The sequence below is a fragment of the Amblyomma mixtum genome, chromosome 3 (genome assembly GCF_055824585.1).
Source record: "Amblyomma mixtum isolate Tamu chromosome 3, ASM5582458v1, whole genome shotgun sequence".
NCBI classification, from domain to species: Eukaryota; Metazoa; Arthropoda; class Arachnida; order Ixodida; family Ixodidae; genus Amblyomma; species Amblyomma mixtum.
Window position 1 is genome coordinate 93,536,089 of NC_143014.1, and position 18,406 is coordinate 93,554,494.

An 18,406-nucleotide genomic window follows, 5' to 3' on the forward strand; every position below is an offset into this window, starting at 1 on the left:
ATCATCCTCATCACAACTCCATTCAGCTCTGCTGGTTGTGTCATCCTCTAGGTTGACAACAATAGCTGGTCCTTGGTCAACAATATCGTCGATAATGTGGTCCAGTTTCCTCATCACATCTTCCTCACTAATAACATGCTGCACGTAATTCTTCCATTTCTCAGCAGCCACTTGCATGATGCGTTGCCAAACCAGAGGCTTCTCGTCTTGGAGCTTAAACGTCTTGTTTTGACTGGCAACGAAACCCTTGACATCGCTCCAAACAAGCTCTATAGGGTTTCAGTTGGCAGTGGTAGGGTGGCAGGCGCACAACGAGATGGCCAGCAGCTTCGGTGATGCAGTCCACACGGTATCGGTCCCCACCTGTGTTCACGTCGTTGACAAGCTTCATGAGCTCAGCCTTCACCATGTCGCTGCTCCATGCGACACCTTTTTCGGCAGCCAAGTCTGTATGTCCTTTTTTGAGGCTACTCATCCGCCGCACTTGATCCTGCTTCACAGAATGATATAGCACGTTGTCCATCACTGTAACGCTACCGGCTTCTTCGGGGACAACATTCAGCCCGCCTTCAACATCTGCATTGTCCACTGATAAAGTGTTTGCTCGCTCACCTGGGTGAATTTTGCCTTGCTCCTGATGAGCGCATTCGTGTTTGAATTGCCCCCGCTCTCGACGCAAAGCACTTCAAGAAGCCAACTGCTATCGCCTGCTTGGGAAAACAGCACACTGTCGGTGTAGGGCACACAGGCGACATAACCGACTCAACTGACGCCATGTTGGAAAATAGAGACTCATCATTACCTCGCAGCAGGCCTCCGCAGAGCTGTGTTCGTACAGGCTTTGTCTGTTAATTTCACCAGTGACTGAAGCACTCTATACCATCTAAATCTACCAGTCCAAACTATGTTTTCAATTTCTGTGCTCATTGTTTGATTAATAGTCTTACACTGCTCAAATATTTGAGGGACTATATTTTGTGTTATTGCAGCCCTGATTGGACAAGAGAGCTCTGCCTTCCGTAGTGCTGCAAACATCATGTGAGACGAAATATAGTCAAGCCACCACATAACGTGCACAGTGGAACTTCATTAATTCAAACTTCAAGGGGGACCAAAACCGGTTCCAATAAAGCAGAATTCCAAGCTGAAAGGAAGCCTCTTAAATAGCAGGGCTGATATTCTCCGTCGCTTGGCACAATGTGGACACATGATTGAGAGTTAAACACCTCTTGGACGTGACGTCATCCGCCACACAAAATTTAATAGTATGTAGTCACAGCTCACGGAACTCATCTCTGCCGTGTCCTTTTATTCCAAGTAACCAAAGAGGTAGCACTGAAGCATGGGGGGGGGGGCATGACTTCACAAAGACAGGGAGTGGAAGAAAACAGCAGTACTTTTCATAGTGAGGAGCACATACCTGTGACAAAATGCATCGCATCCCCAACTTTTATAATACCACACCGTCGACAACTGACATTTGATACAATCTATCGCCGGCTCTGAGGTTGGTTTTCAGCTCTATCCGCTAGGTATAATTACAAACACCAACATCAATGCAGCACTTGCTTCAGCCATTTGCCCATTCTGCTTTCTGATCTTTATCCCCATCTTTGCCTTTTCATTTCTGGCCCTCTGTATGTTGTGCGTAGCGCAGTTACTATGGCAGAGGGCTCGTTTTCGTGTATGAACTTTGCTCCATCCCTTGTGCTCATCCAGGATATACCAACAGGAGTACAACCATCGATCACAGAACTCATAAAAGCAGCTGCTGCCCGTCGTCAAAGTATATAATGCACAATGAGATTCAGGGTTATGTGAAGCTACAAAATGTGCACAAAACTGCTGAGCCCAACTTCCATCTTGAAAACGTAGCAGCACGAAAAAACGGGGACAAAATAGACACAAGTACGACACGACGTATGCTACATCGTGTCATACTTGTGTCTATTTTGTCCCCATTTTTTCGTGCTCCTACGTTTTCAAGATGGTTCAATACCAACTGGCCCAAGCTTCGGTGCTTTCCCATCTTCCACCATACCGGCAATCAGAAGTTGCAGCGAAATGATTTTGTTTTTTCGGCAAAACTTCATTTTCGCCCTAGAGAGCCCCTAGAGAGCCCCTAGAGAGCCCCTAGAGAGCGAAAAACCCTCGGCGACTGTATTCATGCATTATTGAGTCGCCTTCCTCATGTAGCAAGTACAAGATTCAAACTGAGACATACCAAGAACACCAATCTAAACCAGGCAAAGATTGTTTTACTGGGGTTTTACGTCCAAAAGCGACTCAGGCTATGAGGAACGCCGTAGTGGAGGGCTCCGGAAATTTCGACCACCTGGGGTTCTTTAATGGGCACTGACATCACACAGCACACGGGCCTCTAGAATTTCACCTCCATCGAAATTCGGCCGCCGCAGCTGGGATAAACCAGGCAAAGAATCAGTACAGAAAAAGAATCTAACACATCAAGCAGGCTGCTGACCCAAGGGGGCATGGCACAGCTGGCTCCTGTCCAGAATGTCAGGCAGGTGTTGGACAAACTCCTGTTGAATGTCTGTGCAGTCCTTGTTGGCATCCACTACCTGCATGGAAGAAAGTACTTGCTAAGTACGCAATGAGGAAGAGTGTATGTTCATGAGAAATTATACGAAGCGCAAGTTGTGCAAGACATAAAAGCCAGCTCTGAATGTTTTGTTGCGCCCTGCAGAGGCAGGCAAGGTTAAAATGCATAGTAGGACATTTCGAACATAGTAGTGACTGTGCAAGGTCATATTAGAAGAAAGAGTGCCAAAACAACATCATCCTACGCAGCTTTATAAACATAAATTCAAGTTAGTTATACAGCTACTTTACGAACAGCATGGCCACAAAAACAAACAATAACTACTGAAAAAAAAAAACATCAAAATAAAATAAATGTGGCCCAAGCTATGTTCTGTTTTACAGAACATCTCACACATGAAAGTTGAGCATCTGAGCAGAGAAGAAATAACATGACAATGGGCTGGTGAGCAGTAACCCCTAAAGTGTGAAACAGGTATAACATAGTATGGGTTGGGGGTTTACAGGCTGCACCAAAGCTATGAGAGATGCTACAGTGAAGGGCTCCGGATTAATTTCAACCACCCAAAGCTGTTTAATGTGTACAGACATTGCACAGCAGGCGCACATTCATTTCACCTCCATGGAAATACAGCTGCCATGGCTGGTATTTGATCCGTGACTTCATGCTCAACAGAAAATGCCTCAATGAGCCACCACTGCAGGGAAAAGATTAAGTGATCTAGGTTCTAGCTTTTCTGTCACTACCATGTACACTTTTCCTTAATGTACACAGTGGCTCCTTTCCTCTTCGTTATTTTCTCTGCCTGGGTGACCTCGCTGACTAAAGCACCCAACTTTCTGCAGCGAAAAATTTTAAATTCTGCGAACTGAGAACAATGACTCCGCAAACTTTTGCAGGAGACATCAAATAAAGCTTTAGAATGCACCTCATGTTATATTCGGAACTAAAGTATAAATACAGTGTGAATTTTTTTCATTTTTTTTTCTCCCCGTGCCCAACGCAAAGCAAGGTTTGCCACCAGGCTCGAGTGCTGCGAGGAGAAGCAAAGAACGGCAAACGGGTGCAGAACACTAAGTAGTGAAGACATGGTGGTGACAGAGGCTCTGTGCATTAAAGTGCAAGAGGCTTGGCTTCACTCCATTATGATGCACGCAACTGAAATGTTGCCTCTTAAATAACATTCACGTATCCACTGCTTCCATATTTTAGCTTGCATTTTTTTTTGTAGGCTCTTGGCTATGATTCCCCAAACAGTTTGAGATTGCATTCTAATTGTAATATTGCTTTTAAATTCTCGACATCTCAAACTCCTCCTTCATGTTACATTCATGCAAACAAGGTAAAATAGCCAGTTTACCAAAATACTATCATTCCTACTTATGTCCGTAACAACAACTGCATCAAAAAAGAGGAATCACAAGACACTAGGGGCCTTATTGATAACAACGGTCCTCTTCCTTTTGCAGTTACTTTTTTTTACCACACCGCTGTTATTTCACCACTACCCGTAATGCTAACATAACACATAATTTGCCACACACATTGCTACATTACAGTCGTCATACGCTCACATATGTTGATAATGTGCATGTTACTTTCAGCTGTAAACAAAGAACCTGTAAGTTTCATCACGTCAAAAATGTTCACAGAATAATCAGTTCATTGCAACAGGCTGTATACATAACCTTGTCTCCACTGTATACATGCACTTTAGCACTCCGTTCTTTGCACAAGACATCACTCTCTGCAGCAAGTTCTTGACACAAGCTTGTAACATGCTCTTGTACTGGTCAAAACAACCTGAGCGGGGACACTTTATTAATATGCTGTCAACTTATTACACTCTCAAATATAAGAAGCATGCCTTTTTATTTTTCTAAGTAGTTTTGCTCTGGATGTTAATGCCTTTTCAAGTTTGAGAGAGTAGTGAAAACATATTGAGTATGAACTATGTGCTCCCTTTTATATGATAATGAATTCCATAAAGCATAAAACAGGCCCAAAAAATGTCAGCTCTTCCTCGCTGACATAGCACCAAGCTTTGAAGCAATCATGAAGAAACACAAGGGCACCAGCACACAACCGGAATAAAGGAGTCTGTGAGCAGAATGAAACAACACTACGCCGACTTCCATGACAACTACACGTTGGATGCATAGTGACACTGACATCATCACAGGTCACATATAGATAGACAGGCTTCCCTCACAGCGCAAATGCTGCATGCAAGAATTACATCACCGTGATGGTGTGATAAAGCATGCTCCTTTGTTTTTATAAAATTCTATGTGGTATTTCCCCTGCAAAATATCCAAGGCAAGTACCAAAGGTATTCAAATGCTATTCAAAACCAGTTTTTAATTTTAACACAATGGCCATTCTGCCCTAGATTCCACCTGGAATAGTACCCACAATATCCAATATAGCATGATTTACATGCTCTTAAAATGTGTCCACTTCCCATGCTATGCAGCAGCTAAAGGCTGCTGTAGCTGCCATGGGAGAACTGCTACACAGCTTAAAAAGTTGAACAAAAACTAGCAGGAATGGGGCTGCCACTTTTTGCAAGGACAGTAGAGAAGAGAAAAGCACAGACAAGAGAGACCAAAGAAATTGTCGATGAAGGATCATTCTGACATCACTTGTGCAACATATGCTTTGATTTCTGAAAAGCACAAGGCATGCTCAGAATGGGCAAACAAGAAACTCCTGCAGGCATTTCGTCTTGTATATCAGAGCAGATAGAATTTAGCAAATGGAGCACATCCCACTCTTCAAGCTGCATTTGTGAGATTCCTGGTAAGTCGTGGTGTGTTCATGCAGAATCACATCCATTATATTGCAACACATGTACACAAACTATGCTTCTCAGTTTGTACTACGCAATATACAATTGATGTTTTTAATGCTTAAGGGGGATGTGGGTCTTGAGGTCACAAAATATTGCGAAAAAGCTGATTTTTCAAAAAACAATTTTTACTACTAAATATACTTCCGACCATACCTCCACAAAACATCCCTGCTATTAATGATCCTAAAGTACAAAAAAATTAATATTTCGAAAGTTGTGTGGCTGAAAAACGAAGCACGAGCTTTGAAATGACATTCCACATCACATGATCAAAATTCGGAAACCGCTCCCGAATCTCCACCATTTTGCCAGCATTTTTATGCTCCTTTCACACCCTTTTGTATGACATATTCAAAAATGGCATCACAGCAGCACAGCCAATGCTACAGCCATTTTTTTACGACTGAATTTCCTGCAACTCATTAAGTGCACGCAGACTTCAAGTCCCTTTATTTCTGTTCGTGATTTTACAAATATAGTCTCCGTCTAGGAGCTTTTGCTCTGGTTTGCCCTGGGCAATTGAACTGAACTTAGTATCAATTTATTCGGCAGGAGTAGAGCTCCGTAGTCATGCTATTTTTACTGGCTTTTACATAACGCATTAAATTTAATTAGATTCTTTCCTAAATTGCCAGCCAAACCATTCTGCACATTCCATTCAAAGATTTCTTTACAAACGTATTTTAATTGACCCAAGTGTAAAAACAGCATCACTGACAAAGTGTGTCTCGGGTGATGCAGTTCTGTAAATATTTCTAATAATTTACAGACATTTTTTGGCTAATGGCCCATAATGAAGAGCCCAGTTAAAACCACAAACTCCTTATAACTCATATGCTAGTTGAGCTATTCAAAATCTAATTGCATATTTGGACTCTACATGAAAAAGCACACTTTTGTGGTAATTATGATAACGACTTTGCCAGGAACAAAAAAAGATAGTTTTAAGACCAGAGTTTCTCCTTATGCATACCCAATTCACTGCTGTCTGTGCCTATACAACCATGAGCTGCACGATCGTCACTAAAGGCATGTACAGGGTCAATCACACTTAGAGGGAACATGGCTCCGCGTGGCTGCGCAAACGCGGAGCTCCATTGCAACCAAGCCGGTGGCAAACCCGTGCAAAGGGGCAGATGACACGAAGCACCACGTCGAGGTCCCTCTTCTCGTGCGCCACTCTGCACTGATTCATGAATCAGTTAGAGGCAATGGCACTCCGCAGGTACGTGGCCACGCCGAGCCGTGTTCCCTCTAAGTGTGATTGACCCTGTACAGTCACTTCATCTTTCATGCCTTCAAAGAATCAAAACCATAAAATGACACAATCGCTAACTGGCAATAGGCACATTCTTTTTTGCAATGGAAGCAGACAGGTACAATGAACAAAAGTAAGCTGTTTTATCGTTAAAGCACCATAAAACTCCTCATGTCAATCTTTTCATTCAAGGGACACTGAGGAAAAATTTAAGTTGGCCTGTATCAATATATTATTGCATTCTCAAGACAAAGACACTACTTGCACTGAAAATGGAGCTTTTATGAGCTAGAAAAGCCAAAAAAAAAATTAAACATAAGGATCACCATCATCAGCTAATTTTCACAAGTAAAACAGCTTTTTGGACGTGGATCCCAACAGACTACACGACCACTGTCCTCAAAAAAGTGATCACAGACTCTTCCTCTGTGTGAATGTTGCAATTTGAATCAAGTGGCAATAAAATTTTTAAATGCAACTGCTCCGCAATAAGTTAAGCTTATGCTACTGGACAAGCATCAACAAACCCAAAAAGAGCCATGGAATTGACTTTTACATAGAACAGTGAGCACTAAATAGGGTGGCCCAGGCAGCCACCCCCGGAGAAGCAACCTAGCAGGTCATGTGACCTAGTGGGGTCAACACAACCTACCTACCGATTATGAGAAAATAGAACATGAAATTGGATCTTGTCCTCAGTGCTGCTTTAATTTCCACACAGCTTGTCGCAGTAAAGGTCATCACATTTCTTTGAGCAACTTTGTTCTTCTTTCTTTGCCTGGAAAGACAAAGCTAGCGCAACCCAAAATTTTACTGCATACCACAAAATGTGTCCCTCTTTCCACAAAGCTTGTTCCGTTACTGATGCATACTACATCTGAAATAATTTCAGTATACCTACCATGACCTTGGGAGGCAGCGGAAACTGCGAATGACCAAGAAGCCATTGTTCGTGAAGGTCATGCACACGGCAAAGCCAGTCCTGAAACAGAGATTGTTTCAGTTAATGAACATAGCTGCTTAATTAAAAGAGCACTAAACTTGTAACATATACAGAACTGCATTCCAAAAAGAAATGAAGTACAGAATTCACTGAAAAAATGCCTTCATTCCAAATACTTTAGTGTCTGCAGTATGTGCTGCACGGTCGCAGGTGTCGCCAGTATGGTCCTAAATGTGCACAAATCAGCATTGAAAACCCATGTAAAAAAAAAAAAAAGAGCGATTCCACCAGAGTATAATTCCATCACCGTTTCAGAACGCTTTCTGTACTCAGATACTAGACTGAAGACCTAACGTAAAACAATATAATTTAACACACTAACAGCCTTGCACTAGTTTGGAAAATTCACAATACACCCAGAATTTACCCATTCAGCAGGTGCTCACACACTGGCATTGCACATACCACATCTGCTGCTGAATACCACCCCTGGGTGATGACACGGTCAGAACCAGGACCTTAATCCTTCAAGCAAAATTAACATATCAAATTTTTCCATACTGATATTAGACCCGATGCTAAAAGCACCACTGTATCCTGCTCTGCACCCAACAAACAAAACACATGTGGTATGTTTGCACTGGGCACCTTCTTACTGAAATATGTCTAAAAAACAAGCAATACTTGAAAGCAGAAAATACAGTAGCCAGCTTATATCACAAACTATTTTACTTGCCTTGTTTATAAATTAGAGAGCGAGAAAAGACTATTTCGAGCAATAAATTAAGCACCTGGAAGGTTTACAGCCTAGCGGATACACACCTGCTGGTCGTCCTGATGCTCTGACCCTGGACAAGCCACCCATGTGGGTGGTGAAGGGTGCCCGATTAATACAGACTACTCAAATTATGGACAATTTTTCTGAGGACCAAACTTTTTTGATGTATTTACGCCTCGTTAATAAGGAAACTTGCTGTCCGGGCAATGAAGAAAAGGGAAATGCATTGAGCCCATTGAGGACCATGTATTTTTATGCTGTTAAAGGGGCTGCGAAACACTGCCTGGGGGAATACCGGCTATACTTCAGGTGGGTTCTTTATGTCACACAGATGCTGACTCAAAAAGAATTACAGGAATCGGTGCACAGGAACGGGAGTTATTCAATGAAGAAATTTGAAAATACAAGCAAAAAAAACGCTGCCCTCAACTCGATTTTGGCGGGGCTTCCCACTCCTATTTCGCTCTCCCAATGACGGCACGTGGCGCAACCAATCAAAACAGCCAGCCAGAGCACGTCGTGGAAGTTTGTATTCCATGGTTGCCTGCTCTCTGTGAGACTGGCAGCGTTGTTTCCATGCCAGAGCGCCCCTGGTGGTGTATTTTTATTTTACTTGCTTTGCAGGGCTTTTATCTAAGACAAACAAATTGTCTTTGTTGATATAATATAAAACGCAGACAGGTGACAAAATGTTTCTATATTTATTCACACAATTTGCAGTATATTTACTGTTCGTCCGGTCATCAAGCTCGCGCCAGGTGATGTCATATCCGCTGCTAAAAACCCGCCACTGTGTGGGGACACCATCAGAGCCATGAAGTTGTTTTTGGGGGGACATTAAAATATTAAAAAACGGAATATACGCGGTGTTACCGACGCTAATAGCACCATTATAACTCACTGTATGCAATCAACAGGCAAAACAGTTAACTAAGATTGTGTTTCTGGGCCCCTTTAAGGTACACAGCAATGAAAACAAAATCCCGACTGCCATAAACAGATTTTTTTTCTCTTCTGTATTTTGAGTGGAGTGCACCATTAAAAGGTAGTGCGAAAGTGCAAATGCCTGAGTGATGGCCTTTTACTTTTTGTGATTTCATCTTTTGTAGCAGCAAGGTGCCGGGTGAATACACATTCGCCATATTGCACAAGTGACCGAAAATAACCCACACTGTGGCTTATGCTACGCTGAAAGCCGCATTGAACAGCTTTCGGGCGACTTAGTACAGGTATGTACATGTGAATAATGGGATGTGAACCATCTTAGTAGGACACACATCATCACACCATGACGACCATCAAGCATCTCATGGGTCACACTATTTTAACGATAATGACGACCAGCATAATGCACTTGAAGTTCTAACAATTTTGTATACTTTCCACTTCCCAGTATACCACTAAGCACAGAAGCAGACCTCACTCATAAAGTGTTTTTGCCCATTTTTCTTTTCTTTATCATTACAATTTGTTACTTATGACAGACTTGCTTTATGGCCATTTTTGCTAGGGAACCAAAGTGTCCATTTTAACGAGGCAGGACTATATATTAAAAAGTCTCAAATGTGCCACTGTCCCTGCAAATGATTATGGTCGAGGAAAAAAAAAAGAGGCAACATATCCTAACATAACACAAATTTGCCAAGAGTGTTTTTAAGGGTTAGAAGTTTAATTCTGGCTTGATGGTCATATATTTCTTGAAAAGTGGATCCTCAAGTGCTTCGGACACTTGCAACCCTACGTATAGATCGTATATCTCCGCTAGTATAAGCAGGTCTTTATTTTTCACACCTACAGATGGGACAGAAATATGCGATCTTCTTTTCAAGTTAAAGAACTCGGCAGCTTGTGGTATCGACTGTATAAAAGCGCAGCCTGTCAAAACAGTTGCCGCATTCATTAGTAAACCCCTTTCATACATCTGCAATCTGAAATTATCAAATGGTGTCTTTCCAGACAAATTAAAAATCGTGAAAGTATCCGTGATATTTAAAGGAGGTGACAGGAATGACATTAACAACTACAGGCCAATTTCTATCTTGCCAGTTTTTTCAAAAGTAGTCGAACAGGTGATTAATAAACGTTTATTAAGTTTCTGCAATATAAATAACATTCTGACCGATAAACAGTACGGGTTTCGAAAACAACAATGTACGGAAACAGCACTACTACGCATTAAAGAAAAAATAGTCAGCAACTTTGAGAATAAACTGTTCACAATAGGAATATTTCTTGACTTTAAAAAGGCGTTCGACTCTATCAAACACGACATCTTATTGCTAAAGTTAAGTGAGTATGGCATAAAGGGAATTGAACTTAACCTAGTAAAAAACTATTTAAGTAATTGACTACAGAAATACTCAAATCGAGATCTGCACTAGGAGAAATCAAATATGGTGTCCCACAAGGGTCTATTCTCGGTCCGCTCCTTTTTCTTTTGTACATAAATGACATTATTAACGTGCCCCTAACAGCAGACATCATACTATATGCTGATGACACTAACGTATTTTTTTCTGGTCCAAACTTATCTAATGTTCAGCGCGAAGCTAATATTTGGTTAAAGAACATTTCTGAATGGCTAAGAATAAATAAATTAGAACTTAACATTAAAAAAAACAAAGTACATTGTTTTTCGCCCTCGTGGTAAGCATATTGATGAAAACATAGCGCTAAAATATAACGGTGAGACCATCCAGCGCTCCATTTCTCATAAATTTCTGGGAGTTTTGTTTGAAGAAAACTTGAACTGGTCAAATCATATCGACAGCATAAAAACCAGTATTGTGAGATCTATTGGTATTATTAATAAGTTAAGAAACCTGCTACCCCAACAACTGAAAATTCAGCTGTATTATAGTCTAGTCCATTCACGCCTTCAATACTGTTTATCCATTTGGGGAACTACAACAAAAACCAACCTAGATAGGTTATATACATTACAGAAACGAATAGTACGCATTATAGAAAATGCACCTTACAGGACCCATTCTGCCCCGCTTTTCAAGAAGAACACTGTGCTAACTATCGAAAACCTGGTAAATAGAAAAACTGCAATTGCCATATTCCGCGCAGTCAAGCTTAATGAATCGTGGTGGAGCAGCGCAAAGGACGGGACACAAGAAACAAGGAAGGACGTACACAGGCGCTGACTATCAACTGAATTTTTATTGCGAAATACAGAGAATATATAGCAATCATGAGGGGGTGGAACATAGATAAAAGGTTGCTCGGTCACCGGAATCCAGAAGACAGTCACGTCAGTAGATAAAGTATGTTGGTGAATGTGGTGGCGGTGAAAGACGATAAAGAGAAGCGGAGGGTGTATAGGGCCAAGGCGCGAAATAACGGATGATCGGTAATGAAAGATGAGGTCGCCCAAAAGGGGCTAAAAGCTATAGACAATCAATAACAGAAATGATGGCATTAAAAAACAAAAATCGTTAAGAACATTAAAAAAACACTTTAGAAACGTTAATACCTGGTAGGCTGGGAGGTATGAAGGGCCGGCAATCAACAAACACATTAAGGCCTCACGGAAGATGAATTTTTAAAGAGGCCAAAAAAGGGGGCTAAAAGCATGAAACAACTAAAAGGAGGAGTAAAGGCCTGCGACGAATAAAAAACTAACCCTATGTCACAATTAAAAACCCGGGGGAAAAAGAACACTAAAAAACAGGAAGGGATAAAAAAACAAACGCCAAGATTCACAACCCATGCCCTGCTGTTCTCAGAAAATCCAATTCTTTCTGAGATAAACTAATGGAAGATGTACTAACACAGTGGTCTTTTGCACGACGGATGTTGCAAGCCTCAATTATTTCCCTCGACGTACGATCTCGTCCTTTCCCAATGATTGTACATTGGTTAAAAATTGGGGCGCAGGTTTTGCTTTCACATTTTTTGCAGTGCTTGGCCAGATTTCCAGTGATGGCTATATTACCTACATTATTATTATGTTCTTGAAGTCTGACACTGATGCATCTTCCCGTTTGACCAATGTATTCCTGCACCCCAATTTTTAACCAATGTACAATCATTGGGAAAGGACGAGATCGTACGTCGAGGGAAATAATTGAGGCTTGCAACATCCGTCGTGCAAAAGACCACTGTGTTAGTACATCTTCCATTAGTTTATCTCAGAAAGAATTGGATTTTCTGAGAACAGCAGGGCATGGGTTGTGAATCTTGGCGTTTGTTTTTTATCCCTTCCTGTTTTTTAGTGTTCTTTTTCCCCCGGGTTTTTAATTGTGACATAGGGTTAGTTTTTTATTCGTCGCAGGCCTTTACTCCTCCTTTTAGTTGTTTCATGCTTTTAGCCCCCTTTTTTGGCCTCTTTAAAAATTCATCTTCCGTGAGGCCTTAATGTGTTTGTTGATTGCCGGCCCTTCATACCTCCCAGCCTACCAGGTATTAACGTTTCTAAAGTGTTTTTTTAATGTTCTTAACGATTTTTATGTTTTTTAATGCCATCATTTCTGTTATTGATTGTCTATAGCTTTTAGCCCCTTTTGGGCGACCTCATCTTTCATTACCGATCATCCGTTATTTCGCGCCTTGGCCCTATACACCCTCTGCTTCTCTTTATCGTCTTTCACCGCCACCACATTCACCAACATACTTTATCTACTGACGTGACTGTCTTCTGGATTCCGGTGACCGAGCAACCTTTTATCTATGTTCCACCCCCTCATGATTGCTATATATTCTCTGTATTTCGCAATAAAAATTCAGTTGATAGTCAGCGCCTGTGTACGTCCTTCCTTGTTTCTTGTGTCCCGTCCTTTGCGCTGCTCCACCACGATGCAACAGCACCAACTAGCCCAGCAACTTGCTCTTCTGAAGCTTAATGAAACTGGATTTTTCCGAAAATATCTGCTGAAGGAACACAGCTACAACACAAGGTGCACAGCTTACAACATATGTAAAATACGCACAAATTATGGCATGCAAAAGCAATCCTTTGTTATACCAGATTTGTTAAATCATCACCCAGCCATCAAGACAATTGTAAATCAATCACCGTCCATAGGGGTTTTCAAAAAGAAGTTGAATGCCTACTTAATGTCATAGTAGAAAGGACTTGACTTCGTACATTTCTTGCTTTTTTGAGTGCCAGTTTCGTACCTTTGCATCACGTTTTGTATCACTGCATGTTTTTTTTTCTTGTTTTTTTTCTTTTCTTTTTCTTTTTTTTTGTTTTTTCACCTATAGTTCAGTGCCTGCAACCGTTTTCATGTCCACATTTTCCTTTTTTTCCTTCACCGTATGCTGAGGTGCTGTGTGTACTGAGAGGCTGACACTCGTCAGGCATCCGTGCCTTTTTGTCAGCCTCTTAGACAGACCTGTACATTTGTATCACGTCTGCCTGAAATAAACTTTCAACTTTCAACTAAACTAACCTTGAAGACGAAACAAATTTGCAATCACAATCTCATAGCCGAGCACACTGTGGTTTTTTAGAAATTTCAGTTCAATTTTTCACTACTAGCCTTACTGCTTTCGCATTTTCGAGTGCGGGAAAAAAGGCAAAGTTAATAACAGAACAAAAAACAAACAAAAAAATATAGGAAACTGAGGCTGCACTAAGAAATGCACAAAGAGAGAAACACAGTTGACAGTGCCCATCCTGTCAGTGGTGTTTCTGTGTTAGTCATCATCTAGCTTGTTCACACTGCTGGCCTCCGCTATGTTTCAAAGGCCGTTTAAAATTTAAGTCGGAGTTATTTGCAAAAACTGCTTGTAATGAACACACACTTATATCCTTCGAAATTCCACACACATCTGTACTGAAAGTGTCCTAACAAAAGATGTCTGGATGTAGCTTCACAGCTGAGTAAAAATGCACTCAGAGAGAGCAGAGCACTTAATACAGTCGAACGCTTCTACAGTGAAACGACCTGTATGATGAAGGATTTTGTATGTCCTTGCCAAATTCCTATCTTTCATAGGTATTGTGAACGCCAATATAGCGAAGACCACTGCAGCGAATTTGCCTGGACACTGAAGGAATTGACGCGTCCGGAAGCTGATTTGTTGTTTCACAACGAATGCACATAGCAGCACTGCCACTGCCCTCAGCAGCTGCCATTGAGCTGGAATGTGCATAAGGGAACACTGGTACCACAGCAAAGACCGCGCAAGAGAATATGAACTCCACAGCAGCCACAGTAACCACCACACCAACGAATAAATAAATAAAAAAAGCGTAGCAGGCCGAACGGCGAAACATTTTCACGAGCCGTACTAGCATTGCCTGCCGGCCAAAAAGCAAAACTAGGCACTACAATCCCAATGATCTGAAAACGAACACTGTTGAACTCTGTGAGCGGAGAGCGCAAACACGCCTATAAAGATTGTGGCTGCAGCAGGCCGTTGGTGCTGATCCAGTTCGGAGCTATGAAATGAGTTTAGCGAGCACCTGCCGGCACTTCTTTTCTCTCTACATTGAGTAGCCGCTATGCGTTGTGCGCGCTGGCTAACCAAGCTGAGAACACATGGTTTTAGCCATTTCCTTTGTTCCTCGGCACGTTTGGAGCAGTGTTTGTTGTAATGAAGCAGGATCACCACGATGAATGTAAGCAGTGCAGGAACATCGAAGTGCCAATAGTCTTTCCTTGACGAAAAGTTGCATTGCAAATTTTCAGTGGTGTCGCAAGTGGCCATAAAACAAAATACATCACAGACAAAAATTGAATCAGTGCATCGACGCTGTCAACAATCCTTAAAGTCAAGGACAAGATAAGAGTGCAAGTGACACAACGTGGGACGGACTCATCACAGAAGCAGATTCAAGCAGTGACTTTACATGATGTTGATGCTGCTGTACATGTGATTCATAGATGCGCAAGAGAAAAGCTTTCCTGTCAGTGGGCCTTTACTCTGCAAAAAAAGCCAAGGAGTTTGCTTGTGCATTCAATGCTGCAGAGACGATCACGGCAACCAGCGGATGGCAGAGGAGTTTCAAACAACGCCATGGTATGGTTTTGAAAAAGTTGTGGAAGAAGAAGCTGACACGCCGCCCGATCTTGCCAATAACTAGCGCGAGTTGGAGCTGCTCAAAGTGCTGCAGGAGCACAGACCAGAAGATACAGTTAACGCTGAACGCTGACAAAACTGCCCTTTGTTATGAGCTGCTTCCCGAGAAAACACTTCCTGCCAAGATCGTTGCAAAGGCAGCAAAAAGTTAAAACAACAATTGGCCGTACTGTTTTGTTGTAACGCTGCAGGTACGGAGAAGCTGGAGTCACTTGTGGTCAGATAGTCTATGAAGCCACATTGCTTCAAAGACGTGCATAGCTTTCCATCTGACAATGTGGCCAATAACAAAGCCTAGATCACATCCGACAAGTTTCAAGCCTGGCTTTTGCAGGTGAAGAATATGATGCAGCCACAGAACCGCAAGACTGCTCTTGCTGTTGGCAACTATGCCGCAAACAAGTTCCTGGTGCTGGAGCATGTGAATAAAATTTTCTTGCATTTCCCTGTTGTAGCTGTTAGATCAAGGCATAATACTGTCTGCCAAGGCGCACTACTGTACAAAAATGCTGCAACGGATGCTACTAAATCTTGAGCACAAGTTTGAGCTGCCAACTAAGACAAACGTTCACCAAGCCACTAAATTGGAGCACGCCACCTGCCAGGTGAAGCCTGCCACGGGGCATGACATTAACTTCCGATTTAAAAAGGTTGGCTGTAGTTGGCCACTTCATCAAACAGAGTGCCCAGAAGAAAATTAGCGGCTTCTTTCATTTAGTATCTGTTCAATTACCATTAAATAAAGGTTTTATTTTATTTTATTTAATGTGCTTAGCTTATTCTACTGCCTGCGATACAGTGCATGACCTTTATGACAAAGTGACCTGCATAATGAAGAACTTTGAAGGCCCCGAGCACTTCGTTGTAAGGGCGTTCGACTGTATAGGAATTTAGAACACAAAAAAAGGGAATGATTAGTGGCAAACATGAGTCCATGCACTTTTCGTACAAATTCATCTTTCTGTAGATCTCAAGAACAGTAAAGAGAATACAAATGTACAAATGCTTCTGTTGTAACTGCAAAAATTTTTTCTTCTAGTACGGAGGCTGTAATTACCAGAACCACCTATGATTCGTAAGACAAAGGCCAACACTACTAAGTAAGAAATTAGGGCATGGTGAGTTAAAAAGTGACTCCAATTCATTCTGTTAGCTAACTGCTTGTACTCACTAGGAATTCAGTTTCAAGTCCAAAGAGGCATAACTTTTCTGAACTGCATGCAGAAAACTTATACATACTTGCATAATGGGAAAACAAATATACCAGAAAAAGAACAAAGTTACCTAAGAGTTGGATTACCCCAATTGACACAAAAAGGCTTCTTAAAGGATTCTTCCCCTAACTATCCATGGATAATTGGTTTCAACCCTTTTCTGTTCATTAAGAAGCCACAGCTGTGGCCAAAAACCATTGGTATTTTCATTTTTAGAACTGATCTCTGCTGTGCCATACCCATGTGGGTTCCAAGTAAATCAATGCAGAGCATCATTCACTAATCAATGCAAAATAGTGTCTGAATTTTGCAGCCAGGTAGTAGGAGTCACAAACCTTACTGTGAAGCTGTAGTGGTTGCCCAATGGCCACCAATCTTTCGTTTATAACTTACAATAGATGGCAACCACGAGCAAGGAAGCAACATGCGCTTCTCAAATAAAGGCAACATTTGCACTTCACTTTAGAGCTACGTCAGCCAACTGCTTGCCGTCTTTCAGTCCTTAAGTTGCAAAGGTTCTTTATGCTGCGAATAAATGTTCTTCCAACACTCCTTACACCACAATCACTTGGTCTGAAGTAAAATGAATGGCAACTTAAAGTACAGGCACGGCCATAAGTAAACGGAGCACGCTATTGCGTTCCAAGTTCAATCACGCTTTCTACATTAGAAATGAAGAAGCCTAGTTTGTCTACAAGAAAGCCCACCAACCTCCGCTACCAGCATGCGCGTACCACTGCTGGAAATTTCAATTAGGTGACGCGTGAGAAATATTCGAAGACAGTTGCGTGCTCCGTTTACTTTTGTCCGCGCCTGTACTTTACTACAACACTTCTAGCTCTCAAGCCTGACAGATTTGAGCACTGTTGTCAGTTTTCACACCACCAAATAAGCCAAACGTTATTTTGCTTCTACTTAACAAGAAAAGAAGTTCAAACTTCAACACTTACTTATAACACCTCTGAAAAAAATTACGTACTAACATTAAATAATACGTACTGTCCTCCAAGGTATTAAAGCTCTAACACCTAACAGCAAATTTTGACATTGATCATACCAGTTCTTTGTAACAGTACAATTGTTTCACCAATGCTTCACTGTCATACCAAACTACCGCCTTGACACACAGCTGTACAGCAGGCCCTTGCCAATGGGATAGCAACACTCCCAGGAATCTAGTTTGCCACTTATCGCCATGTGGATTGTCCATTCCTTTTTCATTAGATGCATATTAATGTATGCACACTGTTGCAATACATGCTGCAATAATAATTTTCCAGTACATACGAAAGGGAGCTCAGCCTCTTCAGGTCGTTTCCGTTCCAAGATCCTACCCATTGCAACTTGTGGATTTGTTCGCAGGTAGACTGTGTGAGGAAACATACCACACAACAAACTGCACATTAAAACCATTCTAAAAATTGAGTGGCAATTACACTAATGCAAAAAATCAGCACCAACTCACATGCGATAATGATTCCACATAGAAAGATGCAGCCTGTGCAGCCCCCCCCCCCCCCCCCCTACCCCCCACAACTACGCCTTTGGCCCGGTAATACCCAGCTGCACTGATGCGAAACGACCACAAGCACAATCATGCCTTTCCTGGGAACTTTCCCTATTTCCTTCAGGAAAGTTATTATGAGGCACAAGATACAAGATATGGGCTCTATGTACGGGGTGGTCACGAAAGCTCGCCGTTCACTCGCCTCGTCCCCCCTCCCTTCCTGGGTGGCACCTGGGTGGGGTGCTACCCTC

The 18,406-nt window shown here is 41.9% G+C and overlaps 1 protein-coding gene across 3 annotated transcripts in view; it reads right to left on the reverse strand.

The window, feature by feature from the left end:
* Positions 1-18,406, reverse strand: part of dnk (deoxynucleoside kinase) — a 53,683-nt gene that overhangs the window by 6,767 nt on the left and 28,510 nt on the right. For 2 of the 3 annotated variants that reach the window (XM_089580148.1, XM_089580145.1), the window contains 3 exons: positions 17,936-18,015; positions 7,573-7,657; positions 2,483-2,578 (listed from right to left, as the gene is read on the reverse strand). In XM_089580148.1, the coding sequence (XP_089436274.1) occupies positions 2,483-2,578; positions 7,573-7,657; positions 17,936-18,015 (261 nt within the window). Of the gene's footprint in view, positions 1-2,462; positions 2,579-7,572; positions 7,658-17,935; positions 18,016-18,406 lie in introns of all 3 variants that reach the window. The other variant, XM_089580146.1, reaches the window with a different exon arrangement.